Below are 19,826 nucleotides of genomic sequence, written 5' to 3'. Positions count from 1 at the left end.
AGGGCCTTGTGTTTTTGGTCTTGATTGAATTTCGTGGCGCCGTTAAGACGGACCTTTATCCCTGCTGGAGCACGCGGACACAAATACGGAGTTTAACAAAAAGAAGGAAAAAGGTTCCTAAAGTGTTGTGATGCCGGCGAATGAGCCTCCGTCTCAGTGATCACTGGTGACAGACTCACAAAAGCGAGCGTGGAGGAGGCGCGAGCGTGCACGAGGCGCGAGCATGCACGAGGCACGAGTGTGGAGGAGGCGCGAGCGTGCACGAGGCGGCGCGCCCGTGAAATGCCAGAGCTGCCACTTTATCTCCAGTAATTACGGGTTAGCTCGCAGACCCTCCAATGATCCTTCACAGCGCTGCCTGCAGTGCATCAGAGGGAGTGCACGCTATCAGAGAAACGCACCCCCCCCCCCCCATGTTTTCCTCTATTCTCCAATAAAGCTCACGTGCAAAACTAGAACGGCGTCTCTTCGCCCGCCAATCAAAAACAAACACACTTGGTCTTGACTCCCGCGCTTGGTGCGGACGCTTGGCAAAACGCTTCAGAGAATGAGGCGGCATTAAGGAAGGACGGGAAGTGGAGGGGAGTGGGATGCTCAGTCCAGAGCGTAATTGCTGTTTCACAATGCGCATGCAACAAAAAAAGAAAAAAGCAGGGGGGGGGGGATTGCATTAATCATTTAATCACGTCCCTCGCAGGATGAGGGAACTAATGTTGCAAGTACCCTTTTCATTTCACTGCCCATAACGCTATCTTATGCATTTGATGTATGGCATGTGTCACGAATTACAGCTGCTTCAAAAGCACGGCGCGGCCCGCTCGCCGCCCCCGAAGACACCTCATTACAAAAAAAACAGAAGAAAGAAAGAAAGAAAGAAAAAGGGTGGAACAATCTTTATTAAGTTTGCCTCTGGTTGGCAGGCGGCTTGGTTCCAGCGCCGGCCGGTTAGCGGAGTGATTACAGGCAGATTACTGCATGCATTGATGAAATATTCAAATGAAGGCATGTCCTGTTGTGGATTAATAATGCCAGGAGGAGAAGTGGGGGGGAGGGGGGGCAGAGAGACAACAATAATGAAAGAACACCTTATTTACCACATTAAGAACCATCTCGGCTAATTAAAGACGAATAACTTCACCCTCGTCTCTTATTTCACCTCCGATCTAAATCATTCTAAGTGGAATATCGACTCCGGGAGGAAGTTCAGAGCAAATAGTAGCGTCTGAAAGAGTGATAAATAGAGGATGGGGGGGAGGGGCTAGTTTTTTTTTTTACTGGATGCAGCAGTTTCTCTTAAATAGTCGCTTTTTCCCAGCGGTTGTGTAGATGAATACGTATAGATCATCAACGTCCGCCAAGGGCCCGGTAATAAACCTACCGGAGCCAGTAGGGATGATACCCTTCTGCTAATTGTCTTTGTGTATCGTCAGGGGCAACAACGGCCCAGCAGGGCAGCGATAGTTACCCTCCCTTACCCGCCGACCCACAAACGCCCGTTCAGTCAAACTACAGCAGCTTTTTTTACAAAGAGGATGAAGAGGCGGCCATATTTCAATGCGCACGCGGCACGCACACGCCCCCAGCCGTGGTGGCGGCGCACAAGTGATGCCTCCGTTTTAAAGGTCGGCGGACACGTGGAAGGTTGATCCAAGAGCCTGCGTGTGTGTGCGTGCGTGTGTGTGTGTGTGTGCGTGTGCATAACAGAGACGGGGACACTTGGCCGCTGCCTTGTGGGTTTAATTAGAAGTGGCTTCCAGATGCCAGTGTTAGGTTAGCAGCTGAGCTTCCCTCTTTAACATGCCTTCCTGCCGGTAATAAGGCCGGTGGCCTGGTGACAGGAAGTGGACGTGGCGCGGGCTGCTGCAGGTGTGTCAGAGGCGGGGAGGGCATCGCTCCAGGAGGTGAAAGGTCGCGGGAGCTGCGAGCAGAGGCGCTGGAATGAATTCATTTTTCCCCATCGAAGGTAAAAGACGCTCCAGCGCACGGGCTAATAGCGTGAACGTTCCTCCCTTGATTTTCTAAAGCTGACAAACACACACCCCCACCGCACCCCCCCCCCCCCCACTTTCCCTCCAACACCCACCTCTCAAGAAACATTCCAAGCAATTCTGAACTTCAGAGAGCTAATTCGTGGGTGCCAGCCACCTCGCGGCTACCTCCGCTAGCGGAGAACACTTAAAAGCCAGCCGAGCAGCTATTAAATGCTGATCTTGACAAGTTTCTCCGAGCAACAAAACAATAGATGACTAAACGTGTCACCGCCGCTGAGCCGCGCTCCTGCAGCGAGCTACGAAACGCCGCCGCCGCCGCCGACCTAACATCTAAACTGTCATCTGAATCTGACACCTGCTCTGCGTAACCCGTTTAAGCTGTGTCGCTGCGCCAACGGAGCCGAGTGGCACTTCCAGAAACATGAAAGGACTCCCTACGACACAGACAATCTGCTCCCAGGCACGCCGCCGAGCAGCCATCTTTGTTCTGACGACGAGCCCGCCTCCTTTGTCGCCGCTTGTTTTCATGTGCCGGCTGGGTTCTGGAGCCGGGCTCTGACTCGCAGGGACGTGAAGGTGGGGGGTGGGGGGGGGGGGAATCTGCCAAGATCTGCTCCCGCTTTCAAGTCTGAAATCTACCTGTTCTCTCTCTCCGTCTGTCTGTCTTCCTCGCTCTCCCAATTTGTCCTTACATGCCCCCCCCCCCCCCCCCCCGCCGCACCCAGCTCGCTGGAATCGCCGGATCGCTTTGCACGGCGCGTCTCTGACCCTTAAACCAAATAAACCGGCTAAGCCACTTCCACGCCGGTGCCCCCTGGAGCAGGCGGCCTCCGGCTGGGCCGCCGTCCGGCGCGGCGGGTCGGACGGATGTCTCCTGCTAATCCGACGTATCCTTGCAGCCGCACGGCCGCGTTTGTCTCCCGAGTCGCAAGGCAAACTCTTCCGCATGCGGCGAACCGGCTTTCCATAAGCAACCCGGCTTTTTGACGTGCCGCCGCCGCCGCATGGCGTCCCGCGATGAAAAGCGATGCCGACATTGACGTGCACGCTGGCGCCTGTTCCACAGGGGATAAAGCATACACTCCTGTCAGACGGGAGTCGTAATATACATCCACCTCTGATTTGTTTGCATCCGTCGCTGTCGATTATCAGCCCTTTGTGGGTCTGGCATGAAAACGCAGCTCAGTGTCGCGTCCGTCCGTCTTCCAAAGACGGATAAACATGTTTATTGGAGTCATCTCCCTTCACACTTACACCTTTTTAGTTTTAATTCCCAAGCTGCTGCAGAATTAGTAAAAGCCTGACCTAAATCCTGCAGCCCCCCCCCCCCCCACGGATGGACTACTTTCTTGTATCAGTAATTCTTTTTTTCTTCCCCTGCTGCATATTAGAGTCACTTCTGTAGAGAAATGCAGAATTTGTGTTGGGGGGGGGATGTCCTGATTTCAAGAGTTTATGCGAATTCGCTTGGACATTCGCAGCCAGATCGTTATTTCACAGTTAATTACAAATCTAATTAGAATATTCAAATGTGAGCTTCCTTTTCTTCTCCGTGTGAGAGCAGGGAGCCGGGGAGAGAGCGATAGCGAGCGAGCGAGAGTCACTGAGTGGCAATGTGATAACCTGTAATCGGCGCCGCCGCAAACACCTTCTTCTTTTGATGCCCCCCCCCCCACCACTAACATCCAGGCAACAAAGCCGGCCAATTACAAATGAGCTAATTAACTAAATTGTTGATGGAGCATGAAGAGTTCATTGGCTCTGGCGCCCCGCACCATGACAACGGTGAATGGCGGCCTTTGTGTTGGAGGTAAGTGTGCGGCCGAGCGGGCCGCCATTAGCTTCTGGCGCTTTTTTTCCCACAAACACATCAGGCCCCGCCCCCACGCAGGGAAGATTCGTTACGTTTGATTTCCTGGGCCATCCTGTCAACGGGAATTCTGGAAGGTCGGGGAGCTTTTTTTTTCACTTTCTCTGTCGGCGCTGTGGGATCAGCAGGCGCACCAAAATAAAGAAGAGGAAGAGGAAGAGGAAGAGGAAGCATCTTACTTCAAAAACTGGCCGAAATCCTCGCAGATGTTCTCGCATCCGGGCCACTTGCACACGCCGTGACCGTACAGGGGATGGGTGCCGCCGCCTTCTTCGTGTAATAAACTGAAACAAGCAAGAGGTGGAGGTCAGGGGGGCGGGGACAACGGCAGGTTTAGAGGTCAGCGCAGAATCGGCAAACAAGGCTCAGTTCAGCAGCAACGGGAAACACAACGGGCGGCGCCAAGGCCCGATGACAGCGGGTGGGCTGGCGTCCCGTTTCTCAACCCAGCTGTAGCTCCGCCTCTCCTCTAACCCCCTAAACACCAGGAAGGGGGCGGGCCCCTACATGTGAACATTAGCAATCCAGACAGCCACACGGTTCTCCTCCGTGGATTAATCCCCGCCGTTACTCCGGGTTTTCTGCAAATAAGCTACGACCCCGCCTCGACAGCACATCCTGTTAAAGATGGCAGTTTAACCTTTAGGCTCGTGTGTGCGCCGCCGCCACGTGTTTGTGTGTGTGTGCGTGCGGCCTACTCGCAGCGCGTTTTCCGGAGGCTTTCCCCACATTGATCCGTGGCGTGTTGGTAAGCGGCGCTCCCGACAAGTCTCCGTGTTCGATCGTTATTCGACCCCGACGCGTCCTCTTGGGATGTGGCGATAAAAAAAAAAAAAAAAAGGTCTCTCTCTTTCCCTGTTCCGTGTCTTTTTCAAGCCTCTCTTTCTTTTTAGCGGCACTGGAGAGATAGCATCTACTTTAAACCAATTACGCAGCACTTCCACTTCCAGTGCGAGTCTCCACCCGGCATCAACGCGCACGCACACACACACACACCGTTAGCCCAAGTCCTTATTATAATATCGCCAAAGGAGAGCCTTTGAATAATGCATGGGGGGGGCAGATCGGTAGATATGCGAGCAGGCGGTGTTTTTAACGCTTTTATAAAAGACGCCATCACGAGGATAAACATCGTGGAAACGGCGCTCAATGCATCAGGAATTCTGTTTACATGACAAGCAAGCGAGGGGGAGGTAATTTTCAAAAGGAGGAGGGGAGCGCTAAATACTTCATGTGCAGGGAGGTTACCTTGCCGCGCGTCTACCGGCGTGTTTGATACCCGTGTGTGAGCTAAGCGTGTTTAATGACACGCGTGTTCCCCCGAGAGAACGAGGCCCTTGTGTTTTTAACACATCACCAAGATGGTGATAAACAAATGAATAAACAAAACTTCATACCCCCCCCCGTTGTCGTGGCGCTGGGTTTTTAAACGAGGACAAACGCTCTGGAGTTGTGATTCTTCCGACGCCGAATCTCGGAACAAAGGAAAACGAGCTCCGGGTTTCCAAACAAACAACTCAAACTCTTCATCTCCGCCTCCCTGTGATGTCAGACTTTTTTTTTTTACCTCTCCCGCTCCCGTTCCCGTTCCCGCTCCCGTTCCCGCTCTCTTCTGTGGTTGAGGACCGGGGACTGTCCGTTGGCGATGGAATGGTGAGAGATCGGCGGCGACGCTTTGGCGGGATTGGAGGAGGAGGTAGTTGAAGAGTTGTTGGTGGAAAGGTCTAGACCGCCGCCGCCGCCGTTGTTGTTGTTGTTGTTGCTGTGTTTGATGCCGTTGTCCTCCATGCCGTGTCCGCCTCCTCCGGTCACGTCTTTCCAAAGCTGCTGGAGCTCCGCGGGACTCAGGCCGGCTGGAGGAGCAGAGAAGGGAGGAACGTAAAACCTTTGAACCGGGAACTGGACGCGTGGACGCAGCGACGTGGACGACGGCGTTCCCGTCTGGAGCCGCCGCCTGCTCGGACACGGATCCAAGCTGTTAACCGATCACTTCTCTAGATGTGAACTAGGAGACGCCTTCTCCGGCGACTCATCGGGTAAAGCGCCCTCCTTTCCTTCCTCTCTGCCGCCATTTTGGAGGTAAACAACAAACAAAAGGTGTTTACTTGGCTCACGGGGGGAAAGTGGAGCCAGCGCTCCCTCGCTCTGCCGTCTTTATTTCTTCAATTTCTCTTCTCGCTGGCTCTCAGTAAACAACAACAACAACAACATCAGGGAGGGGAAGCTGGGGGGGCTGGAAGCAGGAGATGGAAAAACAACAAAGACAAACAAGAAGCAGACGACAGAAAGGAAGGATGGATGGAGGTCTGAACAGCATATAAATGAGGGGGGGACAGACAGGATGGACGGTGGAAAGGAGGCACGTGACCAGTCACATGCTCTCCATGTTCTCCCTGAGCGCCGCCCCCTCCTCCCCCCCCCCGCCTCCCTTACCTTGCGGCGGCAGGGTCTGTCCGGGCAGCGCGGCGTGGCCGGGCGCCGGCCCGTGCCCGGGGAGGGACAGCAGGCCCTGGCGCTGCATGTTGAGCAGATGCTGCTGCTGCTGGATCTGCTGCATCTGCAGGAGCTGCTGCTGGATGACGATCTGCTGGGCGGCCAGCTGCTGCTGCTGCTGCTGCTGCTGTTGCTATAGCGAGGAAGGAGGAGGAAGAGGGGAGCAAGGAAGGAGCAGAGAGGAGGAGAGGAGAGGAGAGAGGAAGAAAATTAAATTAACAACTCTTGTTGTTAAGGAGGAGGCGCTGCACTCGTTTGCCTCTGCTGTGACCTTAGCTGCACCTCCTCTCCTGCCTCCTCTTTTTTTTTTTGGGGGGGGGGGGGTACCGCTTCTCTTTGTGTGTTCTTGTCTGCACACAAACACACAAAGCTGCACTGATCTACCAGCTCTCCATCCTGGCAGTTTATTGCAAGTGGCTTGTGATTGTGTACGATACTAAGCCGCTGGTATAATCCTCCTCCTCCTCCTGCTCCTCCTCCTCCTCCTCCTGCTCCTGTTCCTTCTCCTTCTCCTCCTCCTGCTCCTGTTCCTGCTCCTGCTCCTCCTGCTCCTCCTCCTGGTGGTTAATTGTCTCGTCTTCACTGATGGTCTGTTACAGCTTACGTGGCCAGAGGGAGGCGGCGCAATGACAGATTTGAAGCATCACAAGGGTGTGAACGGCGTAGACACAAGTGCACAACGCCTCATCCCCCCCAAACCCAACTACCCCCCCCTTCTATCCACCCCCAGAGCCTCTGCTGTCCTTATTTGTCACCAGTCCGGACGGTGTGGATCCAGTCAGGAGGGGAACGAGCTGCTCGGCTCAGAGTGTTTTTCTGGTTGATGTTTCCCCCTCGATAAACACGCAGCCTAACGGAAGGATGGAAGGAGGGCGCCCTCTCAACCCGCCGAAATAAGGCGGCAATTTCTATTCCATATTTGATGGCGGGGGGGGGGGGGGGGGGGGCATGAAAAACTCCATTCGCAAACCCAAACAGAAACAAAGCCGCCGGGAGGTCAGCGGCGAGAAAGACAAGCGCGTTTATGATGTGGCCTTTTTTTTTCCTGATCAATTTAGCCGCCTCCACGCGTGGAGCGTCGTCTGGACGTGGCCACCCCCCCCCCCGGAATGCCTCTCAGGGTTCAACAGCAACACGGCTACGCAAACGCGGCTGTCACGCTCGTTTCCGCCGCCACGGAGAACGAGACGGCGCCACGTCTGTCGACCAGCTGCCTGTCAGGCGTGATTTACGATCGCCCTGCCGCTGCGACTTCAGCTGACGACCGGCGTGTTTTCACGCCCACAGGAAGCGTTCGTTAGCGCGCCGGCCCAAGGACCCGTGTTCTCTGTAAGCCAGCGTCGTGTGGCGTCTGCGCTAGGCGACACCCGAAATACACTCGGATGACAAAGTGAGAGTTTCAGCCGTGGCTTTCCTATCGGGTGTGTGTGTGTGCGTGCGTGCATGCGTGTGTGTGTGTGTGTGCGTGCACCCACCTCCTTGACTTGCTTGCCGGGGTGTTGCTGCTGGAGAAGCTGCAGATGGAGCTGCTCCTGTTGTTTCTTATAAAACTCCTGCAGGTGTTGCTGAACACACAAGACAAGCAAACGGGTTTAATGCGACGTTGTGCGTCACATTCGCAACAGCAACCATATCGTTTGGTGCCGCCGGAGCGCCGCCGGAGCCCGAGCGCTCTTAATGACGAGGGATAATCAGACCGACTGACATTCTTAATTAAACGATTCTCTTGCCCTTAATCAAATCTGAGGACGGGAAATGAATTCTAACTCTTGACAGGTGACTGCGAGCGATTCGTCTTCCGTCCCAACGTCGCATCCATCGCGGTCGTTCGGCAAAAAACCGCGTCCTACTCTCTCGATCCCCGATGGACGCCTGTCGGGGAATTGAACCGCCGACACACCGGGGGGGGTTGATTAATTGGAGGCGACGCGAGCGAGCGCGTCAATTCCAGATTCCTCTTGGTAAGCGTGTCAAGGACGCGGATTCCGAGGCGAGTGGGCGGGGCCGCGCGCTACGTTAGCGACGTTAGCGACGTACCTGCTGCAGCATCACGGCCTGCTGCTGCTGGAGCAGCGCCTGCAGCTGCTGAGGCGACAGGACCTGCTGCTGGAGGAGCTGCTGCATCTGCTGCGGCGTTATCACCTGGGGACTCATCATGGCCACCGACACGGGAACCTGGAGGCAGGTGCAGAGACGGGAGGGTCAAAGGGGGCGCGGCTGGGGCGGAGTCGGGTCGGGAATGGATGGAGGAAATAAAGCAGGACGTTGGAAATGTAGTCAAACAGAAGCCAACAGAGTTTGTGTTTCAGAAGGGGGGCGGGGCTTCCCAAGCTGATCAATACGTGTCTGCTCGCTCCGAGGCCTATTAGTCGCCGCTCCTTCAACCCGACTAAAGAAGACCAATTAGAGCGACTCATCATCTTTTGTCCGCCTGACCTTTGGAAAACGTGTTGCGATCCTCCTGGACACGCCCACTTTGGCGTCGGATCCGACCCGTCTTAAAGCCGGACGCCGACAGAGCGGCGCTGACGAGCTGCGAGACGAAACGCCGCCACCTTTTTTTTACGGACACTAATTGCGACACTGCCTGGCGCGGTGGCGTCCGTGACGGGGGGGCGCCTGCGTGGCGTGTCAAGGGGCCAGTAAGACATCCCCGTCCTCATCGCCAGCTCATCAAGCTGCCTTGATTACTTTCCGTGCTCGTCTCTCCTCCCTCTCTCTCTCTCTTTCAGGCCTTGACACGTCCTTGTTTAGCTCTCCTCTTCTCGACTCCCCCCCCCCCCCCTCTTTGATTAGCCGAGACATTTGCATGGTCACTACACATTTTTCATTTTAGAAGTCATTATGCATTAGCGGCTCCTGATCGCCCGCCTTGACTAATCCTGATGAACTGAGAATCACGGCTGAAGGTCAACCTCCAGCCGGCCTCGCTGCACATTCGTATTCATATTCAAACAAATCCTGCCTCCATTGTTCATTGGGGTCTCAGAGAGAAGGGACTCCACCTGAGGAGGAGGAGGAGAGGATGTTGTGGTACGTCTCTTTTCTTCTCTGAACTCCTCCGTGCGACGGTGCAAAAAGAAAACGGCGAGGCGGCGAACAAAAGCCATCAAAATTAAACAGTCCGTGTGTAATTATGCAAATGGCGTGCTTACACCCTCAACGCCATTAACCCTTAAAGGTGCATTTGCCGGTGAGTAATTACCCCTGCAGCCACCGCTGGGTTTTGTTTTGGCTGCTGCAACAATGGGACGAGTCCAGCTGAGGAAGACGCACGAGTGACGCACTCATTAAGACGATTAATTGGATGCTGGCACAAAGACGTTTTGCTTCACAAAAGGGATTTTTGGCACAAATGCGTGAGTTTCTGTAAGAACCAGCGCACTTGAAACGCTTTTTACGACTTTTAGAAGTGGCGGCCCGCCGTAATGGCGAATCCCGTGAAGTAACGGCAAGCGAAGCAAGCGGATTATGAAATCATTTCCATTAGCTTCTTCAGAGGCCTAATGGGCGATAACCATCTTCATTTCACCATTGTTCCAAACAAAAAAAAGGAGAAAGGAGGAAGAAGAAGGGAGGAAGGAGGAGAGGAGAGAAATTCCACGGCGAGGAGCGGCGGTTTCTCATTCCAGCCTTTAACGGCGCGCTTCTTTTCTGCCTGACGAGATGAAAGCAGATAAGTAATTGCTCTCCTGGTTCTTATTCTTCACTGACAACCCATAAATTTAATTTTACACACACGTTCATTTACATTTTCGAGTATATGACGTGATAATTGCAGGAATATAACGCCTCCATTTTGCAGGACGGCGCGGCGGCGGGGGGGGGGGCTTGATTGACGGGAGCGGGGGCTGAATTGTCTCTCCCTCGGAATGATTCTGGCACGAAGGGGTGAAACTAATGAGCGTTTACGCCACGGCGGCGTAAACATCCGCACGCCGCGGCTGGGAGGGGGGGGTGTTGCGTGACGTCAACAGATTTCCAAAGGAACGCCGCATCGGATGCCACAAACGTGTTCCTCCTGTTTTTAATGTGAGTGAAGAACAGGAAGTGCTGCAGAAGGAGCCGCCATCTTGTTTACAGGCCGCGTCGGGAGGAGAGCGGCGAGCTGTGTTAGCGTGAACTTTGAAGCCGTGTGTTTGCAGTTGGCGAGCAAAGCGGGGGGCCCTCGCCAGATCATTACGCCGCTCGTGTCGCCCTCGCGGCTCATAGCCAGCCCCCCCCCTTCAAGGCCCTCCGAAAGGTCAAGCTGTTCCAGCGGCGCCAGAACCCGGTCTCTTCTTGTCCCTCCGCCGTTCTGCTCAGCGGCTCGCCAAAAACACGAGCATCTTGGACCAACGACGCATCGAGGATTACCCCCCACCCCCGCCTCATTCCTCCCTGCAGGTGCACTTGTTCCAGGAGTAAATGGGAGTGACAGCGAGTGAAAGGGGGGGGGGGCGCTTCTCTCTGATGTTGCAGGTAATATGGCCTCCGCTGGATCAGCCTCTTCATCAGTGACACGCAGTAAATCACAAGTGCTTCGAGCAGCTCGGTGAATTATAGTTCAGCACTCGGAAAGGCTTTTCCCGCTCGCCACCGGAGACGGGAATATCAGATCTGCCGGTTAGGATCCAATTAACGGCGTGGCCGGGATCACCGGATTGAACGTGTAACTCGTTTATTGCACCCATGCATCTTCTGTCACGAGGTAAATTTGTTGCTGCTACATCAAAGGTCTGAGCTACCCCCCCTCCCACTTTCTCTTGATCCCCCCCCATCTTCCTTCCCAACTCAGCTACTTCGCCTCGGGGTTGCATTTCAACTTCTTTTGCATCACAATGATGAACCTGCTCGGTCCTCGCAATTTAGCAATCTTGTCCTGTAGGTGTTGTAAAAGCACGGAGGGGGGGTGTGGGGGGGTGGTGGAGTGAAGAAATCTTGTTTTCTGGTTACAAAAGCAGCAACCAAGGCTGTTTGACTTAAAATGTGCTGACGCCTTTTCCTCTCTTAGAGTCAACAGAAGTTTTCCTCATGAATAACGTAATACCCCCCCCCCCCACCCCCCCTTGTGATCATTTATTTTTCTCTATTTTCGGATGCAACCAGAGGGGATGCGGCGGGATGATACTCATTCTTCTAAATGCGAGCTAACGTCGTTTAGCCTCGCGTGCTGGAATCTAACCTCGACTCCAGAATCGGCATTCCGATTCTTTTCCTTGCAAAGACTTGGATGTAAAAAAAAAAAAAAAAAAGAAATAGGGCGGGTCTGACCTTTAAAAGCGAGACGCTTCAAAGGAGGACCCAAGGGCCCAAAAGCCAATCTGACTGGGCCGGAAAGGACCCTGCCCTGCGTCTTTATGCTCCACGCAGGATAGTGTGTGCCGTGACTTTAGCGGATCGGGAGCGGGCCTTAAACTACCGGCCGCTCCTGGCGTCCCCGACCGCGGGACATCGAGGGACCTGGACGAGAAGGAAATCGGAGCGTCACCGGCTTCCCTCAAGCCACCGGCGACCATGGAAGCAAGCCCGACTGGAGCAAAGTCACTCCCCCCGGCAAGGTGAAACTCCAGCGCCGGCGTTTGTGCGTGGCGTGCAGGCTGTGTGCCACATGCCCGGTGTGTGTGTGTGTGTGTGTGTGCGCGCGTGCGAAGCGAAACAACCGTCAGATTCCTAGGCCACTGTAATCCTCTCCGCCTCTCCTTGTCCGCGTTTCTTTATTTGTATTCCAAATGTCAGTGTATAAATGGCTTCCGGAGGGGGGGCGGCGGCGGCGGCGGGGAGATATTGCCGAAGAGGGGAGGAGAAATGAAGCGGCGGAGACGAGAAGGGTGTTTGCGTGCCTTGGGAGAGCCGTGTAAGCAGCATGGCGGCGGCGGCGGCGGCGGCGGGGATTTACAGGGAGAAATAGGTGTTTATTGAGCGCTCCCGCGGGCTCACTGGGTAATAATAGACCTGTCACATTACGCAAATGTGTGTGTGTTTGTGTGTGTGTGTGTGTTTGTTGTTTTTCTTTACTTGTGAACGCCGGCGCCGCCTGCCTCCGCATCATCAACTGCTGAGAAGCGGTGATGAGCGAGCAGATAGAATTAGTCAGGCGAGAGCCTTTAGCCGCTAATACGCGTAATTAAAAGCGTGAGCGGCGCCACTTAGACGCTCGCGTAGTAAATAATTTACACGCCGGGATCTATGGATCGCTTCCCGCTCTTAAATACCGAAGAACGGGGGAACGAGGAGGAGGAAGAGGATTCATCAGCGTCTCTGCCATAAGCAGGATGTCATGGTGATATTAATCCGTCTCCTCCCAGCACACACACAAACGCACACACACACACACACACGCACTTTACTCGGCAATCAATCCCCAGGATTCCTCCGGTGGGAAACGTGCAGCTTGATTGCCGGTGACTTTTATTGAGTTAACGGAATGCGCCGCCGTTGCATCCATCCTCGCCATCCTGGTAAATAATACAGCTTTCGCAATAAATGAATCCGGGGCGGATCAGAGGGAATAAATAAAATAACAATAATAAGCGTCTCTCCTGTTCTACATTGATCTGTGCGGGCTGGAGCGCCATCGATGGCGTGCCAATCGGACGCCGCCGCGACTGTTTCGGAACAAAGCGGCGGCGATGTTAATAAAAGCCGGATCAACCGGCGGATGAGTGGTGGGCGGGATCGGGACCGGCCCGGTCCGGAGGGCCTCCGCATTCAGGTTCGGATGCCGATCACCAACTTGCTTACGCAAGTGTAAATATTAGAGGCGGGGCTTGGACACGGGCCGCCGGTTATCGTGCACCCACTGTGTTTACAGCCCCCGGTCTCCGCCAACCTCACCTCTCGGCGAGGGCGCAATTAGGAGCGCACGGGTGCGACTCCAATCGGAGGTGTCGCCATTGTTAGAAAAACCAACGGGCGAGGCCAACGCCAATTTCCCTGACATTAATGAAATGCACAGAGCGCCCTAATGAGCTAAACCGCTGCTCCTTGATGGCGCTGATTAGCCGAGCGGAGGGGCACAAACTCCTGCACTCCAATTACAAACGGCTAAAAATAAAATTCAATAAAAACGTGCTAATAATAAATAATAACCGCGCCGAGCAACTTGTTGGTTTAAACGAAAGGAAAATCTTCAGGAAGAAAGAGGAAGCTGTCGCCTAGCTCGCTCGGGCTTTCAAAATAATATCCAACCTCTGGAACTTCCTGTGTTGACAGCGAGGCCCCCCCCCGCCCCCCCCCGGTTCACGCCACTAGTTAGCACTTCAGCGCTAGTTTTCCTTTCCATGTCCGTAGCGACGTGCTCAGCCTCCCGGGAAATCGGCTCGTCCCGGCTTTAGGATTCCGGCGGCAGGTCCGAGGATTGCGTCGGCAAAATAAACACACTTGTGGAACAGAGGAAATCTTCTTTTTCGGAGAGAGGGGGGGGGGGGGGGGGGGGCATGCATTATGGATGGATCAGGCGAGGCGCTGCTTTACCTGCAGTGGACGCTGCTTGTCCTGGCTCTTTGGAGACTTCAGGCCGCTGCCGGGCTGCTGCAACAGTAACTGCCTCGCTGCATGTAGGGCCTGGGAGGAAGACACAAAAGAGATGGCGTGAAAAAAAAAAGAGAGAGAGAGAGAGAGAGGAAGACGATGGGATGCAAAATCCTGAGGACGTTTGGTGTTTTCTGCAACAAGGGCAAAGACAACTCGTCTGGAGTACCCGGGAGGAAGAGGAAGAGCGTCGGCGGGATTGACCCGTCGAGTGCGTGCTCCACTCAAACACCCACTTCTCCCGGCAAATTACAGGCTCATTTGCATATTCATAATATCAATTTTATGTAGAGGCAGCGCCACGTGAAGCGTCCCCGCGAGCTGTAATTAAAGTTGACAAAATCAACATCAGATTACATTTAGGGCGAATTAACTTGCAGGCGGCGCAGGTTTTACACGGCGGAGGAAGGGTGACGGCAAGGACGGACGGACGGACGGAAGAAGAAGAGAGGAGCTGCTTCCTGATGGATGGATTCAGGAACACGGGAACGTTTAGTCTGCAAACGTTCCGATGTTTGCCAGACAGATACGAATCGGAGATGTCTGGGACTGCGGTGTAATTCATTCCTCTCGGGGTGGATGGGATTACAGATCCCCGCCCGCCCGCCGCCGGCAGGCGCCGGGATGAGCGGCGCTCCGGCTTCACAGGTAAGGCGGCGGCTGGGCGAGCAGCTTCACTCCGGTTCTTCAAGAGAGGACGGATGAAAGAGCCTCGCGGAAAGAGAACATCGTGCACAGCTGCTCCTCCGGCTTCTGTTCGACATCGTGCTCGCCAGGCCCACGAGCATCAAGTGGTGGCGTGTAGTCACACGCACACACACACACACACACACACACACACACACACACACCAACTTCACAGGTGGTTTTTTTATAAAAAGAAAAACAGGAGGAGGAGAACAAAGGAGAAAAAACAACTCCTCAGATGGCGAGTGACACTTCCTCAGGAATCAGGGGTGCTCATTTCATTTTCTGGTGCGTGCCGGTATCCATGACAACAGCTACCTTGACAGGGCGTGCATATGGCCCCGCTCTGCCAGCTGGTGGGAACAATGTTTGAACTAGTACACTGAGATCCTGAGCAAACAAGAGGAGGAGACATGCCCCCCCCCCCCTCGGGGGAATGCAGCCACCCCCTGATCAATTATGAAAAGGCAGGGGTGGTGCTGAGAGTGTGGAGGTGGGCGGAGTCTGTCTGTCTGGGCGCTCAGGAGGAGCCAGGCTTCCTGAACTCCAGTAAACAAACACATAAACTGGGTCCCGAATGCATCGATCCGTCTCCTTGAAGAGGAGCATCGTCGCCACTCGTGTGTGTGTGTGTGTGTGTGTGTGTGTGTGTGTAACCTGAGCTACACGCACACACACACACTGCACCCGATGAAAAAAATGACCCCGAATCAGCACGGACCAAACTTATCCAGAGCAGCTCAAACTGTCTACCGCTGCCTGTTTGGTTTCTCTGAGTCTGTTAGCCCCGCCTCCCACGCCGGCACGGATGGCGAGCCAGAGCACAAAGAAAAGTCATCAAAAACTTTTCCTGAAGAGCTGCCGGAGGAGATGAACCCCCCCCCCCCACCGTCGGTTTAACCTGGGTTGCTACGCAAGAAGAAGGTGACATTCCCACGTTGTATAAACAGCACCATGCGACACATTCCTCCCGACGAGCGACAGACAGAGAAGAAGAAGAAGAAGAAGAAGAAGAGCGGCAGACCCGCATAAATAACAAGCACTCCGAGGCATATTTGATGTTGATATCAGTCACCCGGGTCGGAAAAGAGGAAAAACAAGGCGAGGCGAAACGACACGGAGATCCTTACGAAAATAAGATGCCGCCCAAATGGATCCGGCCGTAATTGGCTTCAGAAGGCGGGGTCAGGAGAAAGCGATGCGAAACGGACGGAGAAACGGGAATGGTTACACAGGCATTCCTCTGCCACATTAATGGGGACGTGGAGAGGGATGGAGGGAGGGGGGGGGGGGCGGGGGGGTGACCAAAGGAGCCAGACTGGATATCCATTCATCCCTCCCGGCTCCCGGTTTGGACTCCACACAGGAATGGGGGTAATAAGGAACGCCGATCACAATGCGCTTTGTTACGAGCGTGCAAAGATCTTAAACAAGCACGGAATACGGCCAAGGAATGTCACTCTTCCAAAATCCACCTGGAGTCGGGAGCGACATGCAGCCGTGACATCGGAATTGGATTTATCTGAAGGGGCCGAGGCCGAGATGGGGGGGGGGGTCACATGACAGGGGTCGTTAGGGATACGGGAATGACGACAAACTAGGCTCAACAGGTACGGAATTCCTGCAGGACAATCCGGTAAGTAGCTGCAAACACAACACGCACGCACACGCACACACACACACACACATCTAGCTTTGCTTCCAGGAAACAGACGGAGGAGAGAGAGGGAAAAAAAAGTGTGACTTTATCGAGTCGGAGAGTCGGAACACCACGGAAAACAAGGCACAAACAGTTTAAGCCGAGCAAACAAACACGACTGATTGGACTGGGGGCCGGCGGGGGGGGGGGGAGATACGCTCCGACACGCCACGGCAAAATATTTACACCTTTTCTCCTCATATAGTGGATCCGGGGCTGCTGGACGGATGAGTATGGATCGGGAGCGGCTCGGATCGAGAGGATTGTCCATTGGAGGATGGAACGTCCCAAACGGAGTCGGAATAATCAAAGCGGGATCTGTGGACCAGTTAACGTTGTCGGAAACGGAGCGGGCCCTTCGTTTGCTCTCTACACACGGAGAACGGAACCGACCCGGCGGTGCCGAAACAGATCCAGAACCGACCGGGCGGTGCCGAAACAGATCCGGGGATGGAGGTCCGTGGAGAATCTTCCTCCAGGATGGAGGTGAAGCCATCCAGGAGAACAATGGGTGCTCCTGTGTCCTCCTCTCCATCCTAAGTTTCCACTCCTGCAGCTTCCTGAATGGATGAAGCGCTCCACCCCCCCCCCCCCCAAAAAAGAGGAAAAGACAAGGAAAAACTGCTTTTTGCTTATTTATTGTCGTCGTCTCTCCTTTCTTAAGTGGATAAAAATTCCCCACTTGCTCCACCCCTCTCTCTCTCTCTCTCTTACCCCCCCCCCCACTTATATCACATTATTCCTTTCTTCCCCCCCCCCCCCCATCTTTCTCTCCTTCCGTCTCTCACCCATTGTTTATTGATTCTCAAGATTAAGAATTCCTAGGGTGGAGGATTGTAACACACAAGCATCAAATTATTCCGGGGGTGTGCTTATTTGCCTTCCCCTTGCATCTATTTGGCCTGTGTCTGTAGACAATTACACCCCCCCCCCCCCCACAGCCCCAGACTCAGGTGCTAATAATGAAGGACAAATAGAATCGCATGTGTAAACTTCCCCCACTGATGAAAACAATTACACCCCCCCCCCCCACAGCCCCAGACTCAGGTGCTAATAATGAAGGACAAATAGAATCGCATGTGTAAACTTCCCCCACTGATGAAAATTTATATTAACTTTCTGCCACAGTAAACAGAGCTGCATAGCTACACCCTCCCCGGAGGACTGACGAGATGAATTTGCTCGCTGCTTCCCCAGGATGAAGGCTCGATAGGAGGGGCGGCGGCGGCGGCGAGGGTCGGGGGGCGCCGTTGTGTAACCCCACACTTATTATTTTTCCACTAGCAAAGACAACACGGGTCTGTTTTGCCCATCAGAGATAAAATGTGTGTTTCCACATGTGAGGAGGAGCTCCCCGCCGTCCCGTCCCCCGCCGTCGCCGTGGATACCATCCTTCCAGGTCAAAACTGCTTTGTCATCGTTTAAAAAAATAAAGTTGAGTTAATAATCTTCATTTAGAACGCCTCCGTCGACCCGACCCGCCGCTTCGAGATAAGGGCGCCCGTTCTTCATCTCCCGCTACACTCAGGGAAGTCCTTTAGAGCTCGCCGGCTGAGGAGGGCCGTGATGCGCCTCCACGAAGAGGAGGAGAGGAAGAGTAAGAGGGACGGACGACGATGATGATGATGATGATGATGTAACGACAACCTCATCCGGATGTTTTTATTCTTCTCATCCAGGCCGACATCAATAAATGACCCCCTCCCCATCAGGTCGCCTCCAGCGCCTCCGTTACGTAACTCCTAGCTCCTCCCTCTCCGCCCTGCCTCGCGCCGCCGCCGCCTTCTGAATATTGCGCTTGCAGCGGCGCGTGTTTGACCTTTAAACGTCTTGTAGGAGATATAGTTATCTGCCTTTCACTCCGACACCCGGCGCCGATCAATCAGGGCTCCGCCCCTCGCCGCCACCTCGCTCCGCTCCGTGCCGGAGCAGGAGGGAATACCACGACCGGGAAGGATGGAAATGTAGAAATGCTCATTTGTGTGCAAATGCATGACTTTTTATTTTATTCAATCTGCCACCAGCCCTCCATAAACAACCCCCCCCCCCCAAACAGCATCCCATATCACGCTTCTGAGAACAAACACGAGCGGAGTCATACTTCCTTGGCTCCGTTCTTAACCCCGCCCTTTTCCTCATCTACATCTTTCAACGAATCAAGAATGGAAATTCGCCCGAAATGCTTCTTTTCAATTTCATGCTGAAGTGGCTCACGTTAGTGGGGGTAATTTCTCCTAACAAGAAAATGCATCACTCTGTTGCACACTTAGAGCGTCTGTGTGAAAAACGCCGGGCCCTTTTCTTTTTCTTCTTTGAGCTTTGATAAATGTGCCAAAAAGCGCGATCACTCCCTTCGTGGCGCCCGATACCGGGACGGGACAATTACACCGGTTATTAAAACCTCTGGCTGAAACGTGTGTGAAACCAGCAGAGCACCCGGAGGGCGCTGACCTCCGCCAAGCAGCTCAATTCCCCCCTACGTCGTGATTTACGCCATTTCTTTGATCTCTATTTTTAGATTCTCAACTAGGAAAACAAACCTTAACAATCGGATTACGCCGCGTTGCCACCACAAACTGCTCGTTATGTGAATAACGGTTTCAGGCGTCCGACCAGGTGAGGGAGGAATGCGTGAAACGACGCCACGCCCCGGCGGAGCCGCCCGGCCGAGTGTTTATTCATCGTGTAAACCGCTGATAAATGCGAACGCAGAAACAATCACGGCGCCGGTTTCAATTGGCAGATTTTGCGCCGCGGCCTCAAGCGTGAAACCGATATCGGCTCAGCGTCTAGTCGAGCTTGAAGCGTCCCCACAAAGCACATTCTGCATACGCTCACGGGCGCCGCCTTTATCGGGGCGGAACAAGCGGCTTTCCGCCGCTATCGCTGATCAATTCCTGCGAGTCACGTCCCCGCGGCGAGCTCTTGATGAGGAACGGCGGCGACAGAGGAGGCGGGTCTTTCTATCTCTGATGCACACGGGAGTCTGGAGTGGCGCCCGTCATTAACCCCGGTCCGCAGCGTAATCCAGTAATCCTAATCTCTCTGTCTGCAGAAAACAAACGCCCACCTCACCCTCGCTTTGCCTCTGAACCGCGCGGCTCCGGCGCCAAAGCCCGCCGGCAAGGAGGTCGGAACGCCAAGCGACGAGTCAGATAATGGCCGAGGGTCGACGGCGAGCGACCGCGCCTGGACTGCCTCACGCCGGCCCGAACCGGTTAGCGCTGAAGACGCCGTGGCGTTTCCTCGGTCGTCGTCTTCTCCAGATTTGGAACACGAGTCGGAGGAGACGGGAGGAGACGGCGGCGTGCGTTCCCCGAGCGTGATGTGTTGCTATTCACGGCTAAAGCGGCGAGGAACTGTAACAGCAGACATGCTTGTTAAATTCACAACACTCCAAAGCTGCCTTCCAGCAAATCCCGTCTTTCGCTTGTCAGCTTAGGACGACCCGGAATATGCATATGTAGCGTTTTAAGCTCCGTTAAATGGATGGCGGTGTCGCGGCCTATCAGGCGGCTGTAAGCCACTTCGGGGGGGGGGGGGGGGGGGCAGGGGGGGGGGGAGTAAGCAGAAT

The 19,826-nt window shown here is 54.4% G+C and overlaps 1 protein-coding gene across 1 annotated transcript in view; it reads right to left on the bottom strand.

Moving 5' to 3' along the window:
- foxp2 (forkhead box P2) overlaps window positions 1-16,787 on the bottom strand; it is a 22,501-nt gene extending 5,714 nt beyond the window's left edge. Inside the window, 9 exon segments of the mRNA XM_068755544.1 lie at window positions 2,949-3,046; window positions 3,897-3,916; window positions 4,041-4,145; window positions 5,429-5,714; window positions 6,295-6,487; window positions 7,830-7,919; window positions 8,392-8,529; window positions 13,810-13,899; window positions 16,677-16,787. Coding sequence (XP_068611645.1) covers window positions 2,949-3,046; window positions 3,897-3,916; window positions 4,041-4,145; window positions 5,429-5,714; window positions 6,295-6,487; window positions 7,830-7,919; window positions 8,392-8,529; window positions 13,810-13,899; window positions 16,677-16,787 — 1,131 coding nt within the window.
- Between the last annotated feature and the right edge of the window lie 3,039 nt (window positions 16,788-19,826).

The sequence above is a fragment of the Brachionichthys hirsutus genome, chromosome 22, assembly GCF_040956055.1.
Source record: "Brachionichthys hirsutus isolate HB-005 chromosome 22, CSIRO-AGI_Bhir_v1, whole genome shotgun sequence".
NCBI classification, from domain to species: domain Eukaryota; kingdom Metazoa; phylum Chordata; class Actinopteri; order Lophiiformes; family Brachionichthyidae; genus Brachionichthys; species Brachionichthys hirsutus.
This window is presented reverse-complemented; position numbering and strand designations above follow the sequence as displayed.